We start from the raw sequence: 18,534 nt of genomic DNA on the forward strand, positions 1-18,534 counted from the left end.
TTGAGACTTTCATAGAAAACTTTCTGAGGCTTTCTGAAACCCAGCTCCAAGCAGACAAAGTTATTTGGGAAAGAACACGTGACAGGTTCTTTGGCTTTTATTGTAAAATATAATTTTGCCACCTCTGTGTTGGGAATCTAACCTGACACAAGACTCCTTTCACCCAGCAACACAGAATGCCTGCACGCCAGGTGCCTCGGTGGTTTCAATCTTGAATGATTTGCTCTTCAGCTGTTGTCAAAAACTAGGCTGATACATTTGATATTTGAAAAGCATTGTTTAACTGAGTAATTATCAGCATCACCTGGAAAGCTGTTTAAAACCTGAGTCTGATTCAGCAGATTTGAGGCCTCGGAATCAGTGTTGTATTATAAAAACACTCAAATGATTTCATCCTTAGACAGCTTTGTATAACTGCTATTAAGGGCCTTTTAAGTATGTTGTACAGATTACTTTATGTAAAAATACACACAAAATAATTTCTCTTTGAATGTAGTCCTAGCAAAAAGTTTATACTGATGAATTGTCACACTTCCTTTTTTCATATGATGACAGCAGGGTAACTCATCATGGTTCTTTTTACCTTGGGTACTAGGATGCTCAGAGATAAGTTTCACTTGGGCTTAAGGCAGTAGCTTTTCCTAGCCTGGAATTTTAATTTTTTTCCCATCCTAATTACATTGCACTTGTTCTTTACTGTCAGATTAAGGATTTTACTGTACTCAAGTGTTTTATTTTTGTTTCATTTTTATTGTTATCTATTGCAGATTCTTTTAAAAAATAGGTCATGTTACAAATAATAAACAAGATTTAGAGCCTACCTGAAAAGGAAAATTCTCTGCTCAGATAAGCAGGACGTACTTGTGGTTATAAATCTAAAAATTCTGCTTCCTATCGGATCTCATGGAGAAAGCACTTTGAAGTGGACCATCTCCTGTCTTGGTACAGTTACCATCATGCAATACTAGTGAATTATAATGCAGTTAGATTTTTACATGAACTGGTTAAGTTTAAGAAATTTCTCATCCCATTAAAAAAAAAAGAAGTGGTCACCATTTTCTCTCCCCATTAGCCAATAGTACGAGCACTGTGGAATGGAAGAATTCTCATTTGATGAGACAAAGTCAAAGGGAATATATTTTCTGTATTTAGGATGACACACACCAAATCCTTTTCCTTTTATCTTGGCTGCTGCTAGCCTATGGGGTGCCTTTCTGCCAATTAGAACAAAGGGCCTCCTCTGGGCAAATAGCATCACAGTCCTGTATTTCCACCCCTTAATCCACTCCCCACCCCACCACTAATGTTTGCCTCCCTGCACCCCCTACCCCAGCTTTCCTTCTGTCTTATCCTCCAGTACTTTTATGCAATGCACATTCTGCATTTAGAAAAATGCAGAGACCACAAAAATGACCTAGACATAAGCATCAATTAGGAAATTTTGCAAATAGCCAGCTAAGTAGTGTCATGTTTCGTAACACATTTTTAAACTATTAGAACTTTAAATAGTGCTTCTTAAACTTAAGTATATATTAGAATCATCCTAGAGTTTCTCTAAAATGCAGATGTCTAGACCCCACAAGCTCAGATTCTAACATGGTAAATCAAGGGTTGAAACCCAGGAAACTGCATTTCAGCAAGGACCATAGGTGGTTCTAATTTGAGAAAAGCTGGCTTAAGGGTAAATAGTACAGATTTAAAAATCACACAGGCATGATTTCGAATCGTATCATTATTTTAAATTGTGTAATCTTACCTTTGCTTCAGTTTCTTCAGTTGTAAAGTGAAAATTAAAAATTTCTCAAGCACAGGGTTATTTTAAGGATCAAGTGAAATTAAATGTCCCACCACAACCTGGTGGGTAGAAAGCACATAATATATGCTGACCATTATTATCACAATATATTTTCAAAGCTTGACACGAGATAGCGCTAACCCTTGAAGTTTTTCTATGGATATCCTCAGCAATTACTCTTTTTTTCATGATATTTGTACCCCCACCCAGGGATTAAAAAAACAAAGTTCTTTTTCTTTGGCTTTTTTCCCCCTTCCATTGGACTTTTTTTGTTTCTTTTTTTGAGTTCTTTGATTCTGGGTTATTTTTCTTTTTTTGTTATTTTTTTTTTTCACCGGAAAGGGGGCCAACTTTTTTAAATTATTTTAAGGGGTTTTTTTTTGTTCCAATTTTGGGGCCCTTGGCTTGAGTCACACCCAAAAAGCCTTGAGCAAGTGGACTCACTATGGTTGGGGTTACAGTTTGATTTTATACATTTCAGTCATAAATCCATACATGGAAGGCATACATTGGTTTGGCCCAAAAAGGTGAGACATGTCAAAGCGGAGGCTTACAGGTTATAGGTGAGTTTAAAGACTCTTTGATTTGTAATTGGTTAAAGAAATGCGGCTTTGTCTAAAGGCTTGGAATGTTTTAAGTTAAGGTAAGGAAGTCTGTTGACCAGAGACAAGCCACCCAATATATACCCAGACTCAAGTGATGTGTTAGGTAACTGATGACCTGCAGGTGTGGTTTAAGCTTTGTCTTTACATGCAGTCTTAGGCCTGTTAATGAGCTACAAAGGACATCTCCAAGAATGGAAGCGGGGCATGATGAGGGGCGTCTGACCTCCCTTCTCGTGGCCAGCAACTCATCTTTAGGGTATTTCTGAGGTCCTCTTGGCCAAGAGGGGGTCCATTCAGTCAGCTTGTGGGGGGAGCTTAAGATTTTATTTTAGTTCACATCTGCATTCTTGTCACCATTCTGATTTTATTGTATCATATTCAGATCTTCTCATTTAATGTATCCAGTTTGCCAAATATGGAAAACAGTGATTTTTTTTTAAAAGTTCATCTTCAGTCCTCACCATATAATTGTGGAATTCTAAGCCCAAACCCCTTTGCAAATAATTTTTGGCTAAACCATCTGAAAACTGCCTGCTTGATAAAATTGGAGGAAACTGAGGCAGGGGAGTGCCTTCACTACAAACCCCGTTTGAATGAGCCAAACTTTAATCAGGACACAAGAAATAATTTAGAGATAATCTCAGTATATCATATAACGGGATGATGAACTTTAGCATTACTGTACAGAGAAATAAGTTTTTCCTATTGAAGGAGACTGCAGGGCATCTTAGAGCTGTGTGAAATGGAAACAGACATAAATTATTTTTAAAGAAATATATGCACTTATATATAATATTAATGTTCTATCTCAAAGACTTTTGAAGCGATTACAAGTTCAACGTGGCTAACTCATAGTGAACGATACTGTTTTGTCATTTGCAATATTAAAGTTTTGCCCCAAGTGCTCTGGCAGGGGATGGAATGCCACGAAGTTTCTGAGTAGAACAAATATCTGTGTCCAGCATTTTCCACTTAGTATTTTCTCTCCTCTCCTTTTTTATTCACATTCTTTTTCAGTACATGTTCTTGAAACTGTGTTTCAGAAAGTAGGTATAATGGTTCCAACCACCGTCATCGGGGCTATTTTTCTGGCGTGGTTGCACAATATTGTGGTAAAGGATTCCACATCAGTAATAGTGACTGGAGAAGTAATACAAAGTAGCATCCACACTGAAGCATTTCACTAGAAAATTAATTGCAAAAAACATGTTACTTATGGAAATTACATGCACATTTATTAAAATAGTGTTAAAAATCCAAGTTTCCCACCCATCCTCCTCCCTTTTTTCTTTTTTTTTAGTATTTATCCATTTTTAAGTGTATAGTTCTTTGGTATTAAGTACATCCACATTGTTGTATAACTCTACCCCTTTTGAGGAAGAATCTAGGACTCATCTTTGTACCAATATATTCTGGAGGAGTATAACTGTTCTTTGCAGAAAGGAAGACTGTCCTGAGAGACGGCTTTTATCTTCCTTTGCATACTTAGGTAGAGCCTTCTGACATCCATGCGCACCTGTAGCTGGGAAAAGAAGAATCATGGCAGTGCTGGGATGGGGATTTCAAAGACTGTAAAATATGACTGCGGTTATCCTGTTCCTTGACTATTTCTGGACCTCAGCCTTGACTTTTTTAGACTCCGGGCATGAAGTTTCTTGAAACTTTGTATGGATAATAAGACTGCAACAAGGGCAGGCTACTCTTCCTCAGCAGCAAGCAGTTATTTAGCAACATCTATTTTGAAAATAACAGGCAAGGACAAAGTCATGGCCATAATGGACCTTACAGGAAAAAAAAGAGTATGTATATTAATGTATACACATTAACTAATGGTAGCAGCAGTCTTGAAGACAATTTATTGCTACAGGAGTTCAGAAAAAGGAGTCATTTCTGCATGCTGGGATGATTTTTACCTAATTGTTACAATGACTCTGCATTTACTTAACATAAATTTTAATTGAAATACTATGAAATAAAATATCAAAAAAAAAAAAAAATGGCCCAGCACAGTGGCACACACCTGTAGTCCCAGCTACTGGGAAGGCCGAGGTGGGAAGATTAATTGAGCCAGAAGTTTGAGTCCAGCCTGGGCAACATAGCAAGACTTCATCTCAAAAAAAAAAAAAAAAAAAAAAAAAATCTCACTTACATGCAAAATTTGAAATTATATTTTGTGCCAATGGGAAAAAAAATGTAAGGATTATATCATTTTAAAGCCAGTCTGTAAAACTATTTTTGTTAATGCCACGTATCTCCACTATAGGTAAAAAAGAAATACACAACATCCTTTGTCAGTCTTCTGGGAAAATAGGTTCTGAATTATGAGAGCTATGACTAATAAGCACTCCTATGAATGAATTTTTCTGTTAAATGCACTGCCCTTGTACTCTGAAGCCTTTGATGTTCTTGAGAGCAACTGGACTCATCATTCTGTGTTGTTTTCTTCTTCTTCTGGAGGAAGCACAGCTACTCTAATAGAACAAACTTTCCTGTGGATGAAATGGAAATATCTTGCAAAATGCAAACCTTCTGTATGAAAGCTAAATGCCCAAGATCTCTCTCTCATGGCCAAAAATGAGAGACCATGGCTTGTGGAGCATATCTCATCTTCACATCCTGTGAATAAGATCAATGCAGGAATTGAAAAATAGAGCCCCATATTGATAAGATAGAAATCTATTGCTAAGACTTTACAAGATTTATCAAGAAAGTGGTCAGTGGTTTAAAATGTGACCAATCCCACCCAGAAGCGTGGAAAAACGCATTCAATTCAACCATTGTCATCTTATTACTAAAAATCTCTAGTTCACATAGTGAAGCTGGGTTGACCGAAGGGCTACACCATCTGTCTTTCTGACTAAATTCAAATAGTGACTTTCACTGACTTTTCTGAATTAAGATCATTTGGGCCCCACCTACATGCTAAGGTCTGGTTTGGGTTTGTTGGAGAATGCTAACCCATCAGTAATTTTTAGACCAATTAAAGCCCCTTGAACAGCAGACATTGGAGAATGCGTGAGAAAATGGGATACATTAAGCAACTTAGAATGGAAGAAAATAGTAGGATGAGAAATTGCTACATTTTTGACACTTTGTAGCTTGTAAATTGTAATTAATATACAAATTTGCCCCAATTACTTGTTTCAAGAGCTCAAAACTTTTCATAATGGGTTTGAAGCACAAAGTACAGTATTCATAGAGTGAGATCTTTGCTTTCAATAGTGACTATGCCTTTTGAGCTGGGAAGCTAGTCTGGCTCTAGGTTTGTAGAGTTTTCAGTGCCATACCAAGGCATTTGACCTCTCTCTCTCTTTCTTACTCTCCACCGCCTTGCAGACCAGACGACGTGCTCCTGCATCGCACGCATGATGAGATTGCCCTCCTGCATTGCTTCCTCTGGCCCCTGGTGACATTTGTGGTGGGCGTTCTCATTGTAGTCCTGACCATCTGTGCCAAGAGCCTTGCAGTCAAGGCAGAAGCCATGAAGAAGCGCAAGTTCTCTTAAAGGAAAGAAGGCTTGTGGAAAGCAGAGCACAGAAGCTGCGCCCATCAGCACACGTCCACCTGTGGAGCCCGTGTTTCCTGGTGCAGGAGATGGAAGGGGCCACGACAGGTCTCCGAGAGGGTCATCCCTCGGTGGCAGCAGAAACAGGCACAACTGGGAGACTTAGGACCTCATAGCTTGTATTCCACGTGACGTAGCAATGGCTAAAGGGTCAACCTCTTAGCTGTACTGAGTAACCATTTCAGAAAACCCTATAAGAAGTTAATTTTCATTGGAAAGTAACAGTATATTATTTGTACAGTGTAGTATACAAACCATTATGATTTATGCTGCTTAAAAATATTAAAATAGAGTGGTCTGTGTTCTTTTCTATTTCCTTTTTTATGCTTAGAACACCAGGGTGAAAAAAGGGGTGTCTTCTGGGTTTCATTTGATTCTTCTAGATTAACGACAACAAGGATTCCTGCAGAAGTCTTAACCTTACTGTATAACCCTCAATTTCCACAACTGAAGAGTACCTTTTGATTCCTGCTTGAAAAGGGATGCTGCACGAGTAACTGAGCCTCCCGTCATTTCTGTGTCTTTTAAGCAAGGGACCCTCAAAGATTAGGAAAGCATATCCTCCAACAGCTGCCTTCGCTTATCTGTTATTTTTCACCAGCTTATTATTATTATTTTTTTTTTTTGAGAGAGAGGGTCTTGTTCTATCACCCTGGCTGGAGTACAGAGGCGTCATTGTTTACAGCTCACTGCAACCTCAAACTCCTGGGCTCAAGTGAACCTCCTGCCTCACCCTCTGAGTAGATAGGACTACAGGTATGGGCCACCATGCCCGGCTGATTTTTCTATTTTTTTGTAGAGATGGAGGTCTTGCTATGTTGCTCAGGCTGGTCTCAAATTCCTGTGCTCAAGTGATCCTCCCACCTTGGCTTCCCAAAGTGCTGGGATTACTGGCATGAGCCACTACGCCCAGCCCAATTACTCTTAGGGAGATGAGTCTGAAGAAGTTGTCCAAGCTCTAAGAGTGGTGAGTTCTCTTACTCATCTATTCATGTTATTTTTTATGCATTTTTATCTCTGTGAAATAGAATATACATTATGTGAAGGACGCTCTTCAGCTTAGTTAACTGCTGTTTTCATTTTTTTTTTTCTTTTAGATCAGGAGAAAAAACCAAGGCCGGTCGTAGTGGCTCATGTCTGTAATCTTAGCACTTTGGGAAGCTGAGGCAGGAGGATCACTTAAGAACAGAAGTTTGAGACCAGCCTGAGCAACAGAGTGAGACCCCCATCTCTACAAAAAGTAGAAAAGTTAGCCAGGCTTGATGGCGTGTGCCTGTAGTCCCAGCTACTCAGGAGGCTGAGGCAGGAGGGTCGCTTGAGCCCAGAAGTTTGAGGTTGCAGTGAGCTATGATGATGCCACGGCACTGTATCTTGGGCAAAAGAGTGAGACTGTCTCATAAAAAAAAAAAAAAAAAAATTCAAAATTAGTTTAAGCATTTTGTTTTTATTTTCTTTGTCCTTGATGTTATGGGTGTTACAACAGGAAGATTGCTACAGTTGTTCAGTTTGCTTAGACAAAGCTGGAGATGCAACCCCGCTCACACCACTGCTGCTGCTGAGCGTTCTGTGCCTTTCTCAAAAGCTTGTTGAGGAGACCATACTTCTTTACATCTGTTCATAAACTCAAACTCCAAGTGTCAGTCACAGGTCTCAGTGGATATCAAAGCTAGCCTATTGACCACGTAGAATGAAACCTTTGTTCAGATGAGATGCACATCTTTAGTGGAGGAACAATGGACAACATAATTTCTTTTCGCTTTCATCCGATATTCTTCAGACATACTTCTATTAGAATAAAGGCAAATTGGAATTTAAAGACAAGTTCTGTTCAGTTATTTCTTCAGAGTTCTAAAAAAGGTATGTATTAGTGGAATGATGATTTCCTGACTTGTAGTCTGCATACCAACGTTTTCTTAATTTTAGAATGTAAGTAATTGAGACAGTCATTGTGGAAGGGTGTTGGATGAGTACAATCTTTTGTTTTGTTTGTTTTTAGAGACAAGGTCTCGCTATGTTGCCCAGACTGGAGTGCAGTGGCTACTCACAGGCACAATCATAGTGCACTACAGCTTCAAACTCCTGGGCTCAAGCGATCCTCCCTCCTCATCCTCCTGAATAGCTGGGATTACAGGTGCACACTACCATGCCCGGCTCCAGTCATTTTTTTTTCTAATTCAAGTGTTACAGGTTTCACTGTGAAAAAGGCCTTGAACACATTACTTATGACATCCTTTGAGGCAGCTACAGTGCCTTGACTTCAATCCCAGCTTCCTGTTGCAGCATCCTTGTTGTCTTAGCAACACAGTGAACTATTCTGAAGTGTAGAGTAACACAAAACTGAGAATCAGAGAAAATAATCATCTTTGCATCACATTGTGGGAGAAGAAATCTCCTTTATCCATTTTATCTTAATCCAATTATCTATGATTAATTGATCACAGTAGATAAAAATAGTGCATGAATATACATATGTGTTGAAAAAAGGGGAAGTCAATATATATCTGAGTTTTCATTTATCAGTTTGATACTCATACATTTATATTGACAAAGTGCTTCCATTTAGGCCCCAAAAGCATACAAACTGTATTCTGTAGGTTGCTTTTTGGAAAATGGGAAAAGCACACTGAATTAATGAGGTCACATGCAGTTTTAAGGGCTTACTTGCTTACAACCAGTTAAATTTGAGGCTCCTTATTTTACTTGTTAAAGGTAAAACTGAAAGGAAAAAGCAGAGGACATTTAAGATCATAAAAGGCAAAGAAGCTTAACTTCTTAATAATTTTATTCTCTTTTTGTATAAGTCAGAAATAGCTCTACTAACAAAGAGACCTCAAAATATGATGGCTCATGTAAGATAGTTCATTTCTTCCTCACATAGCAATCCAGAAATAGTTGGATTACCAGGGTAGGTAATCAAGGGATCCAGATTCATCGACTCTGTTGGTTCTCTCGTTACCAAGGGTGCTGTTCATTCCTTGGTCAAAGCTGGCTCAAAGAAGCACATCCACCCCAACCTGTGAAAAGAGAGGACGTTGGGAGCAAACAATTTCCTTTTAGGGAAGTTTCGCCCATCACTTCTGCCCACAGTCCATTCATGAGCACTTACTAAACAGCTATACCTAGTATCTCCAGCTAGATGGACATGTGCCCTACTAAATCTCCAGAAGAAAGTTTCTATTTCTAAAACTAAAGAGGGGAGAATGAATATACTAGAGTTAAAGACAAGAGTAATGGACAGCAGTCGATGCCCATGTCATGATGAAGATCTGCTGAGCAGGCATGGCAAAGATTCCCTTGCCCTGGCAGGATGGAAGGTCCCTGGTGAAACCATGAATCTGCTCTCTGGGAGAAACTCCCTTGTCCTTTGTCTTCTGTGGCCCCTACTTAGACCTCTTGCTCATCAGCTTCTATGGCCACATCTGCAACTTGAGGGCATCATGGCTTTTGTAGCCCCCTGTTTGCTGGTGCAGATTTCTAGACCTAGATTGCCTTAGGGATTGAACAAACATATCATTTTATAGGCCAAGGTTATAGTTCATTTGGTTGGATAAAGACTTCAACATCATTTTTGATGTTTGGTTGCTGACAGCTTTCAAGCCTCACCATTGCCTTTCCCCTTATGCTCCACATTCTGGGCAAGCTGATGAGAGCCTCGGTGACTCTTCCTCTGGTCCCAGCACGAAGATCAAATCACACGAGCTCTGGCCTGCTTACAGGAACCCTCTCTCCAGCCTCACACTCCAGGAACAATAAATGCCAAACCACTTAAGCCATTTCTGGACCCACTTGGGAGCCTGCTCTATCTGCCTAGCAAGTCTCAGTATGTGAGTGATTAAACCTTTTCACACCCTCTTGGTGTTGGTATGGCATTGTGAGTCTCAACATATGAACTGAATAGTAACTTACTATGAATTTTTGGTGTGTGTGTGGGGAGGTGTTCATCTGGCATCTTAAGGGTAATCATAGCGTTGGTGACATAATTTTATCAAAAACATAGTAGGTTTCTGGTCCATGTGCTTTCAGTCAGTTCATGTGAAAGTAACCACAACCAAAAAGCTACTCTGGTTATAGTTCTTAAGCCAGCAGTATCTTACTAGTCACTGTGCTTGACCCATACCTCTGTGCCTCGGTTTCATGGCAGCCACCTTGAGGCCTTCTGCAACAATCAGTTTAAGTGGGAATGCAACACCCTTCATCTGACCTTTTCTGCTGAGCTGACTGCCCTTGTCTGGCCAGTAATAATTAGTGAAGACTATTGGGAAGTCTCTAAATAATAATCACTTCTGCTGTTTGGAACAGAAACAGTTGGACTTCAGGGTATAGGCACAGCTTCTGTAAAAAGCTGTTATGTTACCTACTTGCAAACTTTTTTTTTACAGCTATTTTTCATAGTACCTTATTAAAGAACAGCAAGAAACAGCCAATACACGTCACTACTCTTTTTTTTCTAACCACTTTCCCCATAGCTAGTCTGCCTTCCAAGTTGTTGCTGGTGATTACCTAATGGTTAGTCAACACATAACAGGGGTCTCTAGTTTTCCATCCTGCAATGTCTGTTTCCCCACTGCCTGCTGCCTGGCAATAATACCAAAGCCACATATTTTAGATTTTTGTTATGACAGTACTTTTCCATTTCTATGTATTAGTCAGCTAGAGCTGCATAACAAAATAGCAAAGCCTGTGTGGCTTAAACAGCCAAAATTTATTTTTTCACAGTTCCGGAGGCTAGAAGCTCAAGATCAAGATATTGGCAAATTTGTTTCTCCTAAGGTCTCCCTCCTTGGCTTGCAGGTGGCCACGTTCACGCTGTGTGTCCCTGTGCACTTGTGCCCCTGGTGTCTCCATGTGTGTTTTAATCTCCTGTTCTTAGAAGGACACGTCCTGTGGGATTAGGGGCCTTTCCTTACGACTTTGTTTAACCTTAATTACCTCCTTAAATGCCCTATCTTCAAATACAGTTACATTAGGGGTGAGGGCTTCAATCTATGAATTTTGGTAGGACAGAACTCAGTCAATAATATTCTGGTACTGAAAACTATTAGGGTATAGGCTAAGCCATTGTAACATAGAAAGCCCCCAAATATTGTAGTTTCAATCAGATAATTTATTTTCTTTCATGTAGCCATCAGGAAACAGCCCATGAAATTGTGCAGGAACTTAACATTCCTTCTACATTGTTTCTATGCCATTCCCTAGAGTGTCCTCTGCATCGTGATCAGCCCTTGGGAAGAGGAAAAGAAAGAAGTGAAGGGCAAGGCATATACATTTTGAGGAAGAGAAGCAGAATCAATTTTATGTGTATTATTGTAGTAAGAAAGAAGCTACAAAGGACCCTCTTGCTGGGCAGCTGTGCCTTCTGAAACCTGGGACACAGGGTCTATTATTAAAATGAGGAAAGGGAGAATGAACAGGGAGGAATATGATCAGTTCCTTACTACATTCCTCTTGTATACATTGTACATATTGACATAAATAAACTGTGTTGAATGTGAGAAGAGAGTTGGGCCTGAAAAGAATGACTGTTTCCTGAAATTTTTTTTATTTTTTATTTTTTATTTGTGTCATCCTTGTGCAGGGGCCATGCTAATCTTCTCTGTATTGTTCCAATTTTAGAATATGCACTGCCAAAGCAAGCACTATTTCCTGAAATTTAGATGATTCTTTATATTATTTTACTTTCCTAAAACTAAAGTTTAACTAAATTAGTTTAATCAATTTTCTGATTAAAATTGAACTATTAATTGGAATTTTCTTAAAAACCAGTAAAAGAAAAACAATAAGAGAAACTTTAGTGTTCTGCCAAAAAAAGAGATACTTCAGGAAGTTAAGGGGAGAGAGGGCTGCCTTAGTGTGGGGTATAGGAGTGGGGCTTAGAGACAGCCAGTACAGTTTAGAATACTCAAAGGATATATATAGAACAGAATCTGTAGTCTTTTTTAAAAAATAAGAATTTCCATCTCTCTGAACATATTCCAATTGTAAGAAAAATATTGTTTCCTAGAGTATGGAAGATTTAAAAATTGCAGGAAATAAGAAAATATTCCGAAGGATACACAGGGTGTCAGAAAAGGGAACAGGAATATAATAGCTTGTTTGAATGAATTTGGCTTCTTATGGGGAATTATCTAGGGAAAAGAGGCATGGAATAGGGACTTTGGAGCCAAATAGCATGATTTGGAATCCTGGCTCTCCCTCTTGGTAGCCATGTGATCTCGGGCAAGCTACCTAATTTCTAGCTCAGTTATCTCAACTATAAAATGAGGCTGATATTGATACCATGTCATTGGAGAGGACTGAATGAGGCAATGTGGGAGATGCACTTAGCATGGTGCCTGGTCCATAAATACTAACAAAGATGATGATAATGATGGTTGTGGTTGTTATTCTGGTGATGATGATGGTGGTGGTATAGGATTAGTTCAGTAAAAAGAAAAAATTGTCTCAAAACTAATTTTTTCTAAAAATCTGCGTTTTTATTTCTTAGATACTTCTTATTTAGTCCCTACCGGCCTAAGACTATACCAATACAGGGATTTTTCTTTTGTGAAGTTCTATCATTAACTAGTTGTTTTTATTTCCACAACTCCAACATGGAAGAAATCATCTCTGAAGTCATGGTCTATTTAAGAAAATCCAGATTTTTCTAAATTCTCCATTTTATTCAGTATTAATATACTGCTGTTTTGAAAGTTGTCATTTCATCATGCTTAGCAATTTCTAGCATTAGTAAAAGATGTGTCTTCCCTTTGATCCAAAGCAATTACTGGGGTACTTTTTTGTCAGAGACAAAATTCTAAGAACATGATCCTTTTTCCCTTGTCTCTCTGTACAACATTGAAGATGACTGGGCTACTTTTTGCATGATGAATGCATCCTCTGAAAAGAAGCAGCAGCATTCCTATATCCAAAAAGCTTGCAGTATATAAAATATATTCTGTGTTTCATTAGCAGGTCTCTGACATGGAGTAATTTTTGCAAAGGTTTTTCCCTCTATGCTTCCAAAAGCACCACTAATGAGGTTGATGAATATTGTCACACAAGCTCCAAATATCTGGCAGGTGGAAAAAGATCCAATTAGGGCTTGGACTTTCAAGAGACATCTAGAAATAATGAGAAATTCAAACGAGACCACCCTGAGTCTATGGAGGAATTGATAGTATTTGAAGTTTGGGAGAAATGCTTTTATTTTTGTGAAAGCCAGTGGATTAAAGGTCAGAAGTGTAACTACCTCCATGAGTTCTATCATTCAAGGTATGGGAGTTGATGAGATAAAATCAAGAAAAGAAAAACGTATGTGTTGATGTCAGGGAATGTGCCTGGTTAAATATCAGTTCTTTAAATAAAGCACATTAAGGTGTTCAGTCTTTCAGAGTCACTGCCAAAGGCACTGCACACATTGCTCTACATCATGAACCTAAGAATTTTCTCTTTGGCAAATTCTACAAGTGTCTATAATTCACAGAACAGTGGAGGGGCTGCCTTTGGACATTTGTCCCATTTACCTGATAGCAGTTATTAAACTTGCATCTCTGCTTTAAACTTAGGATGGCTGGGTGGAAGCAGCCACTGTGGGAGGTAGTATGCACTTCACTGGAAAAGTAACATGAGGAAGATTCCTGCTAGACGTATAGCAGTGGTTTCTGAGCCTGAGGGGTGGGCAGTGCTTAGTTAGGATGTCATACCTTGACCCACCCAGCTGACTCTGCCCCCAAGAACAACACATACACATTGACTCTTCTACCTGTGCCTGAAATCAAACCTGATCAGCCATGGCAGTAGGATGGGAGGGGACCTAGAACAGACCATGGTGAAGTGAAGAAGGAATCTCTGGGATGATGTTGGTGTGTTCTTGAGGATCTTTCTGTAGACACTCATCTGTCTACACTTACCACTGTGGGCTAGAGAATATAACCAAAGAAACATTTACTGACTCATTGTGGGGTACATAGTACTATCCTAGGTAGAATATGAACCAATAAATATTAGATGTGTGTCTTCTCTATAGATTTTCTCTGAATGGTCTCATCTACTTCCTGGCTTTCCCTGTGATCTCAGCATTGATTCCCAGATCTATTATCTCTTGTCCTCCCCTTTTCTAAGCTCTGAATGTATATTGCAATAGCTCCGATACATTCTTAGGTCTCTGTCTCAAGCTTACTGATGGACAGGAAACACAATGACAGAATAACTGGTGGAACAAAATAACTAATGGGACAAAATATTATCACACAACATGGATAGGGAACAATTTACCTGGCTCAGGTGATTTGTCCCTCTGAAAAAGGACAAATTACTAAAATATACCAAACCGTATAACCACCTTTTTCTAATATGTCAACATTTGCATCACATGCCTTGAAGTTCAGTTGTACTGTACTTTGCTTAGGGCCTGGAGTCCTGTACCATGGCTTGGGCCTCTCTTCTCATCATATTTGAATACCTGGTTCTTCTCATCTATTCAGTCTAAGTTTAAATATAGACTCTTCCTGGAAGCATTTCATATATCTACTGTTATCCTTTATAAATAGGTTTCTCCTATCATCCTATTCCTCTTCATTCTGCTTGCTTCCTTTCCAGTACCTATTGCTGCTTATATTTATTTGTTTGTTTGTTTATTTTTCTATTATCTATCTCTCCCTCTAGATTGTAAGATCCATGAAAGTGTAATAGAACAATGTTGATTGTTGTTTTATTTTTTTCTCACCACGGGCACAGTGCCATATTTATGGAATGGATGGATGAGTGGATACTCCCCAGATCATTATACCCTTCGTACATGTCATTTCCTATATCCTTTTCTGTCTTAGAAAATTTTATCCCACTTTCAAGGAACAGCCTCCTCCCTCCATCCTGCCCTCAAGAATTAATCACTTCTTCTATAATCCCATAAAAATTTGTACATACCTCACTTATTTTAAGAATTTAGCATGTATTGTAAGAATTTATCATGTGTTTTATGGCTGTTAATCCATGGATTCTTCCTTACTTCTCCACCTTGTGAAACAAGAAACATTTTATTGATCCTTTAATACATAATAATGATGATGATCCCCCAACTAACTCTTATTAAGTGCTTTCTGTATGCATCTAAGTTCTTTATAAAACATCATTTTAGGCTCTTCATTAAAGCTGGGTAGAAATGTTACCAAAAGCTCAGTACTTGCCCATGAGGCCACATCAGAAGAAGAGGACAAGTGGTTAAGGAGAAGAAAAGAGAAGTTTATTACTTTGCCAACAAAGGAGGAAAATGGTAGACTATCATCTCAAAATCCAAATTCCTATACACAAGAAGAAATACAGAGCTTTTAAAGGGAGGGCCCTCAGTTCTAGGCTATTGTCATTTAACTACAGTTAATGATTCTAATCATCCCATCTCTGCTGAAGACAAAGTCCCCACGTCCTCCCACCTGGGAGGCTCACCCAGACCTCTGCTGGCCAGGTGTGGGGCCTGGGATGGAGCCCATAGTTCAGCTGAGCTATCTCCTATAACACACAGAACACAAGACATTTCCCTGCCCCTTCTGCCCACCTGCCTGAAGCAGGGATGTAGGTCTCAGTTCCCAAAAAGGGTGGGGAAAGTTTTAAAAAGACAGAAAATATCTTTTGCCATTTTTTTCCCCAGGCCATTCCTTCTGTTACAGAATAAGGCACTTAACATAGTACCTGGGGCATAGTTAAACCTGGAAAAATATAAATGAATGAATAATAAAATATATTGCAATCTTAGCCTTAAAATAAAAAATTACAATGAAGGTAAACTAATGTTTTTGTATTTAAATATCATATGCTACTTTTTAAACAGATGAACAGCAGAAAAGTCACTGTGTTCATTATCAAATTACCCCAAAACTTAGCAATTTAAAACAATAAACATTTATTATCTCACATAGTTTCTGAATCAGGAAGTCAGGAATCTGGAATTAACTTAGCTATAATTCTAAATTATTTTTGGTGAAATTATGCCACTTAGAAAGATAAATCCATGGATTAGGGTTATAGTAAAATAAACATAAGACACAAAAGTCCGGCAGAATTATAGTGGGGAACTTTTGATAAGAATAGTGGTATTTGGATGTCCCTCCCCCTCCCTTGCTAGGGGGATTTATCATAGTATATTTGACAGGCATCATAGAACAAAAAGTGAGCAAAGTCCAATTGTCTGCATTTTTTGATTGGCATGAACAATCTTCCAAAAGAAATGATTAAAGACTTCAAGGACAGACTTTTCAATAACCTTGGGTGGCTTTCAAGTGTAGATACTGAGACATATGTGACCCTTGCTCTTTCCTTACTTTTTGTGAACAGCCTTAAGCCAGAAAAAGGGGATTTAACATGCAAACACTGAAATTGGAAATAGCCCTGTGGCCAGATCTTTAATATCTCACTGAAATTTTTGAAAGAGGCCTAGAGCCCTCAGACTTAGGATAAACTAATGCCTTTGCATATAAAAACTACTAGAAGCATCCAGGGAAGGAAGACTCTTGATAAAAAAGACTGTAAATATTATAAGCAGACAAGATATTGGAAAAACAAGTGTGCTAGTTAACAAACTGAAGGAATAAAAATAAAGTGAATGAATAATAAAGGTGCTCTAAGGGGAACTTACGTACCCAATTAGCCATTTTACCCTTAAGTTCACAAGAAAAAGTTTCGTTAAATATAAAAGAACAGCCTTACAAATGTTTTTTTGATAATGAATGTTATAATGCCAACCTTTAACCCTGGCACTATTACATCACATTTCCCAGAGGGTCAACAAACTACTCAGGTGGTGGGCAGCTCTAATAATCTGGAGGTATTCTCCATGTCCCAGCCCATAACTTTTACCCTTGGGCTTTAACCAAGGAACATTCCTTACCCTTTGTGACATCACCTGCTAACTGAATTGGAAGGGATCTATCTGTAAATGAATCTGCCAGATTAAATGCTCCTCTGAGGACCTCTTCCTTGAGATCTCCAAAGACTCCCCTATTCAGACTCAGACCTCGGCTAATTTGAAAACTTACTTATTAGTATCCTTGTGTCAAAATTAAACTCAAATTGAAGATCTCCATGAAGTCCCATACTGGACTCCTTACAGACTAAAAATTCTAATGATGCAGATAGCGTAGGGGAGGAAAAACTTTCCTCTACCCTCCTTGGTTCAGTAGCTGGTTCAGTAGCCCTCCAAATTAAACCGACAGAAGACAGGTTAACAGGAGAAACAGTACAAATGCATCAGAGGCTTCCACAGGAAAAAAGTAAAGACCCAAAGAAGCAGTTAGACCTGGAGGCTTATATACCATTTTAACAAAGAGCATTATGGAAAAGTGACAAGACAAAGGAAAGGGGGCTTAGGCTTTTAGGGGTGGTAAAATGTGGACTTTTCTGGTATGAAAGAGGAGAGGGAAGACACTCAAAAAAAATGCCCTATTTTAAGCAATGGCGGGGGGAGTAGAGAGATTTTCTCTGTCTGCTGTTTCTCAATTGCCTTTAGCTTAAACTAATTCTTATGTCAAAGTGGTATATTTTGGGGTGGCATACTCTAATCAGTAGAAGTCAGTAGAATTCTGATACAGTAGAATTTTTAGGGCTGAATCCCTCAAAGTCCATGTTGACACACTCAAAACCTATTCAAGCTTGCACAATAACTAAAAACAGTAGGTAAAAAACTAAAATCAATAGTTGAAGTCCTAATAAAAAGATTCATCATAACCTGTACCAGTCCTTATAATACTCCTGTCCTAGTCAAAAAACCCAAAGGGCAAGAATACTGATTTGTTTAGGACCTCAGGGTCATTCCCTAACTCTCTGGGATACTAAGCCCTAACACTACTTCCTTGTGGGGTTACATATTCTAGACTTGTTAATCTGTGCTATACCTTCTGTAGTGGTTCCTTAGGGTGCACTGAGATAGTTATTTCCTGGGAAAGTCAACAACATGCCTTAAGAGTTACACTTCAGTGATTTACTTCTTTTCCACAAGTCCCTGACTAGAACCTTGTGAAACCTTAAATTTTCCTGCAATTCTACTTGTATCCAATATGTAGATGACCTCTTGTTATATCTTAAAAATGAGTTGAGCTCTCTTAATCAATGTCATTTATCTTCTTACAGTTTTAAATTAGAAAGGACTTAAAGCCAAAACAAATTATATCACTTAAATCAAGATCCCAGAGTAAATCCCTCTCTTAGGACAGAGGAAAAGCCAATCAAAACTTTCCCAGATGCCATGGTGTCATGGTACATACCTGTAGTCCCAGGTACCCAGAGGCTGAGGCAGGAGGATTGCTTGAGCCCAGGAGTTTGAGGCCGTAGTGTGCTATGCCGGTGCCTGTAAATAGTCACTGCACTCCAGCCTGGGCAACATAGTGAGATCCCATCTCTAAAAACAAAAACAAAAACAAAATTTTACCAGGCCAGTTATTCAGAGTCAACTAAGAGAATTCCAACTATTCTAAACACTGTGCCTCTACATAATTTAAAATAAGCTTTTTAACATCGTCATACCCTGAGTCAACTTAAGTATTTGAAACTTTTTTTACCTATTCATGCATAAGCAATCTGGACAAGCCCTTAGTGTTCTGACT

General features: G+C 38.7%; 1 protein-coding gene across 1 annotated transcript in view; it reads left to right on the plus strand.

The window, feature by feature from the left end:
• KCNMB4 (potassium channel subfamily M regulatory beta subunit 4) overlaps positions 1-6,307 on the plus strand; it is a 57,076-nt gene extending 50,769 nt beyond the window's left edge. The window contains exon 3 of the mRNA XM_012642028.1: positions 5,737-6,307. Coding sequence (XP_012497482.1) covers positions 5,737-5,905 — 169 coding nt within the window. The 3' untranslated portion in view covers positions 5,906-6,307. The remainder of the gene's footprint in view (positions 1-5,736) is intronic.
• The last annotated feature ends 12,227 nt before the right edge of the window (positions 6,308-18,534 follow it).

The sequence above is a fragment of the Propithecus coquereli genome, unplaced genomic scaffold (assembly GCF_000956105.1).
Source record: "Propithecus coquereli isolate 6110/MARCELLA unplaced genomic scaffold, Pcoq_1.0 Scaffold172, whole genome shotgun sequence".
Lineage (NCBI taxonomy): Eukaryota > Metazoa > Chordata > Mammalia > Primates > Indriidae > Propithecus > Propithecus coquereli.